Source organism: Uloborus diversus, chromosome 8, assembly GCF_026930045.1.
Source record: "Uloborus diversus isolate 005 chromosome 8, Udiv.v.3.1, whole genome shotgun sequence".
Classification (NCBI taxonomy): domain Eukaryota; kingdom Metazoa; phylum Arthropoda; class Arachnida; order Araneae; family Uloboridae; genus Uloborus; species Uloborus diversus.
The window spans coordinates 16,855,168-16,867,515 of NC_072738.1; the positions used below are offsets into that span (position 1 = coordinate 16,855,168).

General features: G+C 34.1%; 1 protein-coding gene across 5 annotated transcripts in view; it reads right to left on the reverse strand.

Annotated features, from left to right (window-relative positions):
- Positions 1-344: 344 nt before the first annotated feature.
- LOC129227540 (uncharacterized) overlaps positions 345-12,348 on the reverse strand; it is a 33,377-nt gene continuing 21,373 nt past the window's right edge. For 4 of the 5 annotated variants that reach the window (XM_054862118.1, XM_054862114.1, XM_054862117.1 and 1 more), the window contains exons 2-3: positions 10,008-10,429; positions 8,533-9,055 (exon numbers count right to left, since the gene is read on the reverse strand). In XM_054862118.1, the coding sequence (XP_054718093.1) occupies positions 8,690-9,055; positions 10,008-10,406 (765 nt within the window). In that variant the 5' untranslated portion in view covers positions 10,407-10,429 and the 3' untranslated portion in view covers positions 8,533-8,689. Of the gene's footprint in view, positions 415-8,532; positions 9,056-10,007; positions 10,430-12,348 lie in introns of those variants that run through there. The other variant, XM_054862115.1, reaches the window with a different exon arrangement.

Consider the following 12,348-nt stretch of genomic DNA (forward strand, 5'->3'; position numbering starts at 1 on the left):
GTATATATATATATATATATATATATATATATATATATATATATATATATATATATATATAATTAACTTGAATTCTGACATTTTGAATTCAAATTATGTATTTCGCAATCACGAGTTGCGACAGGACCCTATTCATTGGAGTTATTGTTTCTAGAAACGGCTCCTGTCCCCCAAGCTTGCCCCTCCTCCTGGGTGGTTATGTGTGTATAGTTGTGTGTGCGTAGGCGCGCGTGCATGCATGTGTAGGCTTGTGTGTGTGCATAGACCTGTGTGTATGCACGAAGGCGAGTGCGGCGAGCACCGGACATGGACGCCTCCGACCAGGAAAAGCGGATTGCTCACGACCGGGGGAACAGCCGCCGCGCCGCCTGCAGAGGCTGGTGGGCGGTGGTGCTACAGAGCCGCTGATCCAAGCTGAAAAAGGAACCACATCGTCAAGAACGGTCAAGTAAAAACAATAAGCAATCGTGGTTGCCAAAAAAAAAAAAAATCAATCAAATAATCCGCAAGTGCGAACAAGTTAAAAAATGTGCTTGAAATTCGATTAAAAGATGTCTTGAAAAGTAAAATAAGTTCCTTAGGTACATGGACCCCCTCCCCCCCCTCCACTTCAAAATAAAACCCAAGCCGACTGTTCGAGGATAAACCTGAGAACTATTCAGCCGGCAAATGTATCAGACAATCATCAAGCACTTCTGTGATTTTCCCTCTTGTTGCCTCTACCACAGGCAATGAGTTCTAAGCCACTACACGGATGAACTGTGCACACTAGCCTGCAATCTATACAAATGTCATTTGTCATTGCTGTATTCAGACAGCAAAGTTCTTGAGCAAACAGTGCATTTTAAAGTAACTACTGGATGTGGTACTGGAAAATATGTTGAACAGAGGCCGAGGCGAAGCCCTCTTTACCTGATATTCAGAGGCATGGGTAGAAAGTCCTCATTCAATGAATTGAGATTAAATCTAAAAAAAGAAAAGAAAAGAAAAAAAAAAAACGAAGACAAAAGAGGGAAACTGATAAAAATGGAGAATGAGGAAAATGTGAGGAAAGTGGCAAAGACTGTAAGTGATGGATGAAGCACGATTAGTGAGGAGAATGCTTTGAAATCCCGGGAAGTCATTTCCCAGCTGTGTAACAGAACACCATTTTTCCGTCCGGTAAATCCCCCGCAAAAAAACCGATTGAATAATTCCCCGTTTCCATGTAAAAAGAGGTTTCCCAAGAAAGCGGTTTTTACCCAGCATCCTAAGCGGCTAATAGACGAACTTGTTTCGCGTAATGCATTCTGGGTAAAAACACCGCTTTCACAAGCAGGAGTAGAAAGATTCCACATATACCCCGCAAATAACCGGAATGCGGTGAAAAGTTGTTTTTTTTCCGGGGTCGAAAGTGTCCATTGAAACGGCTCTACTGATTGGAACTGGCGAGGCGCGATGCTCTATACCATCGGTTCGCAACCGGTGGTTCAGGAGTGGTATAAGGGGGTACGTGAAAATAATATTGTAATGGCGGAATTTTAAAATGTTTGCTGTTTAAAATTAGTTCTTTAGTTCAAGCGTTTTTTATTCATCATTTATTCATTTGTTTCTTACTATATCTAGCCATCGACGAAGGTTTTAATTCATCAGAGATCACCAGAAGAGAACATGTCGTAATAATCCTCCTTCGCATTGGTCATACCAGACTTTCTCATAGACATTTGTTTTAGACATCTCTAGTGTCTGTCATAGATATCTTTTGTGTCTGAAAAATACTTTTAAAACTTTATTACTAATTTCGACAACGTTACCATGTGAAAAAGAATAAATATAGAAACAATTTTAATGGTAAACTTAATGTAAAAATAAAACTGTCAGACATTTGATCCAATTTTTAATAGACTTCTTTATTCCACAACTATACCATTAAGAGTTTTTCCAAAGTTGAAGGAATCTCAACAAAGGATGATTACTGGGTGTTTGTTCTTTGTTGAATTTGTTTTAAATTAATTTTTCAGCTATTACTTTTAGTGTGAAGTAGTATTTGTGCTTTTATATTTTGCACATATGATGTGCTCGTTCCTGCGATTATTTATTAAGCAATATTATTAATGAAAATCGCCCAAATTTTGTTGCGAATGCGATTTTTTTTTTTCATTTGCTTGTTATTTATTACTTACTTTACAGGGGGTTCACCAACTTCTTTCGGATTTTGGAAGGGTTTCGCAAGGGAAAAAAAAGGTTGGGAACCACTGCTCTCTGTACAATCGCTATCTATCAGTGTTGCATTTAGACAGCAATGTCCTTGGCAGACGAAGTACTTTTAAGGAACCCGTAGAAAGACTCTTTTTTTATCAATAGGGAACAAAACTTGAAAAACTCAAATCCTCAGATGGTCCTTATTATGAGGGGCATTCAAATGAACCCGGTTACCTAAAGTAAAATAAGAGTAACAATTTTACCAACTCATAAATAGTCGCCAAAACTGTAGACACAGTTATTCCATTGTGACACTAGTCAGTCGATTCTATCTTTGAAGTTGCTAGTAGGCTGCTGTCGGATCCAGACCTGGACCCTGTCACACACTTCGTCGTCCATTGAGAATCGATGTCGTCGAATAACTTGTTTTTGAGGCCCCAAAACACGAAAGTCACACGATGAATGGTAAGGATTGTACGGAGGATGTTTTAGCGTTTCCCACCGAAACTGCTGCAATGTCTTCTTCACTGTCATTCACGTGCATCTTTTGCGCCATTCCACAACAGTTGAATGACTCAGACTGTACTCACCGTACACAGCCTTCATCCGTCGAAACAGTTCATGGCCTCAAAAGCAACATTCAGACGTCGTCCGCACGGCAAGTGAGCTCCGCTTTTCCCCCCTAAAACCAACTTTCGGTCGGCGTTGCCATGACAGCAAGCCGTATTGTACGGAACCCGCCAATGTGACGAGAAGCTAGATATCTGACGGCTCTGACGTTCGTAGAGTTGGGAGCGCATTTCATTGGTCTTCACGAGATGAGCGCTCTCTCTCTATCGGAGGAGAGTACTGCCACGTGCTTTAGTCGCGTTTGCAATGCATGAATGCTTCTCTCTTTTCGGAAAACGTACGTCTGAACGTGATGCGCGGACGATGTCTGAATTACGCTTTAACTCTTCGCAGCTAAAAATTGAATCACTTCTCGTTGTTCCTGCGTATACTCGCCTGTCAGTTCCAAAGTGGACGATAACGTGTTACCACCTTCTGTTCGACGTGAGACCTTACTGTCTCTGTTATAGTGCCGGGAAAGAGTAGTGTGCAGACCGCCGCTGTTTTCCCCGCGGTTCTCGAAGGGAAAATTGCGGAATTTCGGTAGAGGGCAGTGTGGTTAGGGGGCACGCTGCTTTTGACGGAGTTTACATTAGTTGATGCGGGATTTAGTTATAATTCGGTTATACGTTGATGTTGTTTTTCCTTGAAAAATATATAAAAGAGTTTTAAAATATTTTAATGAACACATCAAAGCCGAATATTAAGAGAAAAAAAAGCTACGTCTTGTTTAATACCAGCGTGCAAAAGTGGTTACGGATCAGGCAAAGAAAACGTTTCGCTTTTCAAAGTTCCCGATGATAAGGAAAAGCTTAAAAAATGGAACTCTTTGATTTCTTCTAAAAATTTCAATGGTGTTGCCAGCGCCATAACTCCCTCCTTGCACCCCTGCGCAGCTTAGAGTAAATTGCTCGAATCGCTGGTTTATCGAGATGACCGATAGCTTTTTTTATTACAGATCTTAAAATGCAGATTTAGCTATAGCTGTCTCCCCCTCCCCCCAAGAGCAACAGAGCATTCCCCCCTCCCCCCAAAATTTACGAAGCACCCGAAAAAATTCCCCAATGAGACGAAAATATTGTTTAAACACTTCTAAAATTTTTGATGGTTTAATCTGCATCCTGACCACGCCCCCCCCCTCCCACCTTGGCGTTGCTGCTTTAACTATAGATGTAGTTATTAAAAATAATTTCTCGAACATTTAGGGGAGCTAGGGGCTTGTTGTAACAATTTTTAAAAATGGTGTCATATCTTGAGATGTATTGATTAAATTATCACTAAATAAATTTTTATTGGTACTCTGACTATTCTTCTATGAAGTCTAATTGAAGAAACATCACATCTATAGGTATCTCTTTCAGGAAAAAAAAAATCTGAAAAAAGGGAAGTGTTACAACTTACCCTGTATTTGGGGTTTGTTGTAACATCTATTGGGCATATAGTAACAACAATAAAAAACATGAATTTTACACCATTAATCATTTATTCTCTTCTCATTTTGCTTTGCTTTCAACAAATAATTAGGAATTTAACGAAAATAATAAGATACTTCTATTAAATGCATCTACTATTTAGTAATTAACTGAAATACACTTTTTTTAGGTAATCAACTATTTAAATATTTTAGTTTTAAACTATTAATCCTGTTTTGTATTAAAATTCTACCACAGGTACTTATATACAAACTAGACACTTCGAAATCACTGTAAGTTAAATTATAAACCTCCAAATTAAGTATTTTAATTATCTCTAAGTTCTTACATATTATAATAATCAGTCTGTTCATAAGTCTCTTTATGAATGAATTTAGTCTTCATCTGAGTTATAGTTAATACAAACAAAAGAAATAGCATATCCTCTGACACATCCTACATGTGCCCACATCTTACATACAATACATTCAACCCAATCACCTTTTGGATGACGATAGATACCATTCGCTGCAAACTAGACAATACCACTCTTCAGAATCAGATTCCGAATCTTTATCATCTTTTTTTCTGCTTTCTTTTCATCTTTCCTTCATACTGCATTCTCAAAGCTTCTTTTCAGGTGTGTCTGTCAAAACAGTGGACTTCCTTTTACGCCTGTTATTTATATTTGTTTTCCGTGGTGGTGCCTTTGGTAATGGTCTAATTTTCGATGGGGAAAATTAGTGTAGACCAGAGCAACTCGGAGTTGTTTCGTTTGTAGTTTCGAGTTTCAACAATAAATTTTGAATCACATTTAGAGAATTTTCTGATTGTTCAGTGCGATCTGGACGATCAGTGACAAAAGAGGGCACAAAGTCACTGTCATGGAAAATATCTACATTTAAAGGCCAAACACCGGAAACTTTAAATCCCTTATTACATTGCAAATAACATACAGCAATATGGGGCAAGTTGTAACATGTTACAACATACCCCGAGATTTTGTTACAATTAACCCCAAATCATAGTTTTTCATATTTAGCGTGTTAACTATTCAAACAACTTTGTAATCTTGAAAACTATGATAATACATCATACATAGATAAATGTTAATACGAAATAAAATATTAAAAGCTCTATTTAGTCAAAAATAATAAAGCTAACCAAATATTTACGAAGGTCAAAAAATACGTTACCTGCCAATAACGGAGGGCTCGCACACACCCACTCACTGCGTCGCCTGGCGGGACACTGGCGGTGATGACGTGACGCGGTACGTTATAACAGTAAGATTGAGTCAAAAAATAGGTTAATAAAGTTTAAATTCTTAATGAAAAAGCACTGTTACTACTTTCCCCTGTTACATCAAGCCCTTAGCTCCCCTACTTTCTGATATGGCACATTGATTTTGAAAATTGCAGACGGTTTAGCTATGGGTACTCCCCCCCCCTCCCAGAGTGAATGCGCAACCCATTCCCATCACCAAATTACACGTAATAATTCCAAAAGAAAAAATAATAAATAAATAAATAGACTAATTTTTATATAAGAGACACTGATTAGATCTCGCAATATAATTGTAGTCAAATGCATGTGATTAACAAGAACACAATGAACAATTTATTTCCTAGTAATATATAAATAAAATTCATTTTCAAACACATTTTTACAAACTCATTTTAGGTATTTATATATATATATAATACACAGAAATTCATATGAATAAATAAATAAAATAGTTCATTGAAAAAAAAAAAAGAAAAGCGGTTTTGAGAGAGTAGGGATTCAGCTATTACTGAACGTACGGAATCTTTGAGGTGTTTGAATACGTTTCTGCATTAAAGAATTGATCAACGATGGATCATTATTGTGAAAAATATCATTATATTATCATTATTATTGAAGTTTTGAACTAAAAAAAAAATGTTTTCGAATTTTCATTCAATAAAATGCTTTAGATTTACAGAATGGTAAATTATTATAAAAAATATTATTTTTTTCCATAACTGTTGCATTATTGTATGGTTATATGAAGGAATTTTCGGAACTTGTTTTTCAACAAACACAGCAAACTGTTCTTCACTGAGTCGTGCTTACTGACTGCTTGGACAAACCAATATTTCATTCATTTTTGATGTATTCACTGATTTATTCCTCATTCGATAGTGCTTAATGTTTTTGAAAAAACTGAGTTTTGTACTTCAACTTTGAATTTTTGATCTAGAACTCCAGTTTCGAAAGAAAGAGCGATTTTTTCTGCATCTGATTGAGTTCTTTCAAAACTTCCAAGTTATATAGAACTGGAATTGCATGATTTTTAATAAGATATTAAGTACGATAAATTACTTAATTCATGCGATTTGTTACAATGTCATTGTTGGAACAGTCAAGAAAAACAGCTCACTAACTTGAAAGTTGTCAATTTGATAGTTGTTATAGACTGTTTGACTATTGTTTGACTATTTGTTAACTATTTCTTTAACAATTTTTAGATTATTTGACTGTTTGTTACACTATTCGTCCGTTTGGACTATTTATTAGCAAGTGAAATATTTGCAATTTCTTTTAGCGAATAAGAAAGTATTTTAAAAGGGCTTACAATTTTTCCTTTTGATTTTGCTTTTGCGACTGCCAAATTAAACTACGTATGATTATCTTTCAATGTCAGTGTGTTTGTTCCCTTGTCATCCAGAAAAAAATTTATTGTCTTTAAATATTATATGTGTTCTGACCCGCCAAGTTACTCTCAATATGAGGTCGGCAATCAAGATAGGGAATTTTTTAAAATTTTAATGTTTTTCTAGTTTTTGTCTAACGTTTCAATGAGCACTTTTAATTTATTTTGACAACAATATTTGTAAAGTAGAAAATAAGGTAATTTTTTAAAATTTCTTTGTTTTATGCCTTGCATCACTTTTGTTTTCATTTATTTTGACAATAATATTTCAGAGAGGGAAAACTGGCATTTTCACAGTTTTTATATGTTTCATTATTTTATAACTTGCATCATAATTTACTTTTCTAACAATATTTTTAACATAGAAAATAAGTAATTTTTATGATCATTATTCTTCTATGTCCTGCATCATACCTGTACTTTCGTTTTCATTGTTTTGACAGCTACAATTGTACGGTGGAAAATAGGTAATTCTTACAACTTTTCGGTCCTTGATTGTATCATACCATGCATCATACATTCGTTTTTCTTTATTTTTCTAACAATATTTTAACGATAGAACATAGGTAACTTTTACAATTTTTATTCTTCTATGTCCCTGTACTATCGTTTCCATTATTTTGACAACAACATTTGTAAGATGGAAAGGTAATGCTTACAATTTTTCGTTCTTTGATTGTTTCATACCTTGCATCTCATGCTTTCGTTTTCATTCATTTCGACAACAATATTATTACTATGGAAAATAGTTAATTTTATCTTTGGATGTTTCATGATTAAGGTCATACTTTCGTTTTCATTAATTTTGATGGCATTAATTGTACTTTGAAAAAAAAGGTAATTTTTATAATTTTTACGTCTTTTATTATTTTATGCCTTGCATCATACTTTCGTTTTCATTTATTTTGACAATAATATTATTACGACGAAAAATAGTTAATTTTTATACCTTTGATTGTTTCAAGATTAGGGTCATACTTTCGTTTTCATTAATTTTGATGGTATTAGTTGTACTTTGGAAAAAAAGATAATTTTTATAATTTTTACGTCTTTTATTATTTTATGCCTTGCATCATACTTTCGTTTTCATTTATTTCGATAACAATATTATTACTATGGAAAATAGTTAATTTTTATATCTTTGTTTGTTTCATGATTAAGGTCATACTTTCGTTTTCATTAATTTTGATGGCATGGTTGTACTTTGGAAAAAAGGTAATTTTTATAATTTTTACGTCTTTTATTATTTTATGCCTTGCATTATACTTTCGTTTTCATTTATTTTGATAATAATATTATTACGACAAAAAATAGTTAATTTTTATATCTTTGATTGTTTCAAGATTAGGGTCATACTATCGTTTTCATTCATTTTGATGGCATTAGTTGTACTTTGAAAAAAAGGTAATTTTTATAAATTTTACGTTTTTTATTATTTCATGCCTTGCATCATACTTTCGTTTTTATTTATTTTGATAATAATATTATTACGACAAAAAATAGTTAATTTTTATACCTTTGAGTGTTTCAAGATTAGGGTCATACTTTCGTTTTCATTCATTTTGGTGGCATTAGTTGTACTTTGGAGAAAAGGTAATTTTTATAATTTTTACGTCTTTTATTATTTTATGCCTTGCATCATACTTTCGTTTTTATTTATTTTGATAATAATATTATTACGACAAAAATAGTTAATTTTTATACCTTTGAGTATTTCAAGATTAGGGTCATACTTTCGTTTTCATTCGTTTTGATGGCATTAGTTGTCTTTGGAAAAAAGATATTTTTTAAAAAATAATGTTTACATCTTTTATTGTTTCATGCCTTGCATCATACTTTCGGCTCTGTCCAACCACTCTTGCGGAAGTCCGTCGAAATAAGTCAATTCTACATCCCACATATCTTTCGACAGAGTTCCATTCAGTGTCTTTTGCAGTCGTCTCGACACTTTATCGCACACCATTTCCCTCAGGGCTTTCGACCGAAGCTTTTCGCAATTTGCGACGCAAGGTGGCATGCAGTGGCAGTCGTGCCACATGCAGTGTGCTTGGTGGTGGGGGTTGACTAGCGTGTGCCTCTCAACGCATTTCTGCCAAACGGAAGTGCTCACTTGATCTTCGAACCTCTCTGAATAGCCCACGAGCATGATAGGGTCTAACTTGTCGATGTCGTGCACCTGAAATAAAATTGAATTTAATATAGCTTTAATGCATCGAGTCTTCACATATGAAACAAGAAGTTCCGTTCAGAATTAAGCGAGCCTACTTTCCCGTACATCAATATCAACTTTCCTTTATACTCTTCCTATATGTCCTTTATTCTCAAAATTTGCTAAAATTGCAAATTATTTCTAACATAACTTCTTAACATTTTAAGCTGATTTCTAGAAATGTAGTATGCCTCACATATCTGGAGAAATAGATAAGTTAAAAATAAATTAACGAACAAATAAAGTAACAACACCTTTTAAACAAAGCAACTAATATGATATTTTCCATTAAAAAAATCTTCAATCGCTTTTTAAAAGAATTAAAAAATATAGGCTCATTAAATTAAATACATCATATCAAAAAAAAAAAAAAAAAAAATCCCCTGTTGCCAAAAAATAATTAAAAAAATGATTAAAAAAAATAAATAAATAAACAATAAAATGTCAACTTAAAGAAATAATTTTCATTATTAAAAAAATAGCATTCGTTCATTTTTTTGCTCTAAGATAGCATTCTTTTACCATTAGAGTACATTTTACGCAAGAAGAGGTAATGGGAATTATTACACTAAACGAATTCGAAACATTCCTAGAGAAAAAAAAAAGGCAGGTAATGTGCCTAATTTCTGCCTATAACATATCTGGAAAAAACCAGGAAAGTTTGCACGCAGGAGAATAAGTAGTTTGAGAGAATAGCTTTATTTGAGCAAAAAATTAAATTAAAAAGACCAAAATAATATCAAAGTGAAAAACCAAAGTAATGCAGCACAAATTGTCAAGAAATTACTGCAACTAACTATTTCAAGAGTACTAAGCTTGGAGGTTGCATGAGTTCCACTGAAACCTCAAAATAGCTATTTGCAGCATTTTCTTGACAATTTAGCTTTATTCACGTTGTTTTTTCAATTAGATCATTTACTTGAGAAGAGTCTTGACTCAGTGGCTTTACAGGTTGCCCTTCAGACGCCATCACCATGGCAACGGTATTAAAACAATTCAGGTGTTCTACGAAATCTTCCAGAGCTTCCAGAACGTGGAGTTTGCTCAGCTGCTGTGAGTAGGGACCTGAGCGACCTCGAGCTAACTCTTGACATGCGCCGAGGAGGACCTGGACCCACTGAGTGTCGTTCTTTGCCCATGGCAGCACCCCTTTTCGCCGCCTTTCGAAGACTGAGGGGTCTTTGTACAGCATTGAATCTTCTTGGATATTATCTATGAGAATTTGAGGGGGAAAGTTGCATTTCCAGGATTTTTCCATGACCTTGTTTTTGAAGTGTTTCCAGAACGTTGGATCTTGGAAAACATGGGATGGAGCCATACCAGAGTAGGAAGTTTTGACCCCTAAGAGACAAAACTTGTAAATACAATCAAAATAAGACACTATATAAACTGCTGCGTAGAATGCGATGACTGTGTATGATGTGGAAAAAATTATTGAAAATTACATGTTAGGCAAAATTTATGTACCAACTCACAAACAACGAATACATTAATAAATTAATTAATATAATAATGTATTTATGTTTTTCATTTCTTACACCTTTCGCTCAAAAATCGTGTTTTACTTTGATATAAACAAACAGTTCTAAAAGTTGAACACTAATCCAAAGTACGGCTCAATGTAATTTGAAAAATTACAACTAAAATTTGTCCATCTGCCGCAAAGTAGGTTATTTCTTCTTACTTTATCAAAGTGGTACTACTTTATCATAGTAGTACCGCCTTACTTCCAACCATGTTGGAGTAAAAATCACATACAAAAATTTTAGGCTTAAACTGATAAACTTGGGCTGAATATGATATAAAAATACAATATGTTTTCTAACTTGCTTTAAGTAATTTTCATACCGTTCTCATTTTGGGTAGAATGTATGACTAATTACGAGCATAGCTCGTTTTTCTTTTTTTCTTTTTTTAATTTTAAATTTCGGGGAAATATTCTATGTTCTCATGTTTTCAAAATTCCTTTCCCGAAAAATCCGGTTTTTTTTCCATTCTTTAACTTATATTTTCGCAGCATTGATATTACTTTAGTAAGTGATGTAACTTTAGTAAGTGATGATAAGACTGATTTACGGGGCGGGGGGGGGGGGCATTTGGGGCCCAGGCCCGGGGCACCAAAAGAAAGGGGGCACCAAATTTCTTTCATCATTTTTATTTATTTGTTATTATTATTATTTTTTTTTTTTGAGCAAAAAGACAGAAAAAACTCCATCACAGTTTTATGATGGACAATGTGAAGACGTCATATTAGACTCTAAGCAAAGTTTCAAGGTTTCCTGTTTTCATGTAATCTGTGATAATTTGATTACCAAACTAAAATTCAGGATGTCAGCCTATGATGGCATATTAAAGAAATTTTCTTGCTTGTTTGAATGCGACAAGCAAAATATTTGAGAAAGTGCAAAGGATCTTTAAAAATCTTACTCCTGTGATTATGAGGAATCTTTTCCTGGTGAATTTATTCATATTAGTTCAATCATCGGAAAAAAAAAGTTCAATCACCGAAAAGTTTAAAAAAAATTCATAAACTTGGTAAATGGATACTTTTGCCAACGTAGATACACATCCAGCCCTGAAATTGTTTCTGACTTTGCCAATCTCAAATTGTAGTGGAGAACGATCATTTTCGCTATTGAAGAGAACTAAGTGTCCTTTGCGTACTCTCATTTCTGATAGTAAATTATCTTCATTAGCTCTATTATCAATAGAATGAAGTTTGACCGCAAAACTTGGTTATAAGGACATTATCGATGAATTTACTGCAAGAAAATAAAGGAGAAAACAAAGGAACGCAGAAAGCACATTATGATTTACCTTAACCATTTGTATCATAGTTTCTCCACCTGCGACTGTAAAAAAATTTCTCACATGAAAATCAGGAATTTATTTTAGATTTATATTAAATGATTTCTTTGCAAAACATCTTAATTGTTAACTTTTTTCATATGAAATCAATATTTTAAAGTTTTCTTTCAATCAAAATAATATCCAAAAATTACCTTCATTTTTTTTGTGTGTGTGGGGGGGGAGACAATTTTTCTCAGTGCCCCGGGGCACCCAGGTGTGTAAATCGGTCCCTGATGTAGAAGATAAATAACAAAAAAAAATATTGCATGTGATGCATTTCCAAACTGGTTGCAAATTGAAACTAATATAAACATAGATGTTACGAAGACATCAAGAATGTAGAATTCTTTCGCAGGTATTGGATTAACTAATTTTGTAAGTACTTTGCTGTGCTGTAAGTTTCGCATTAA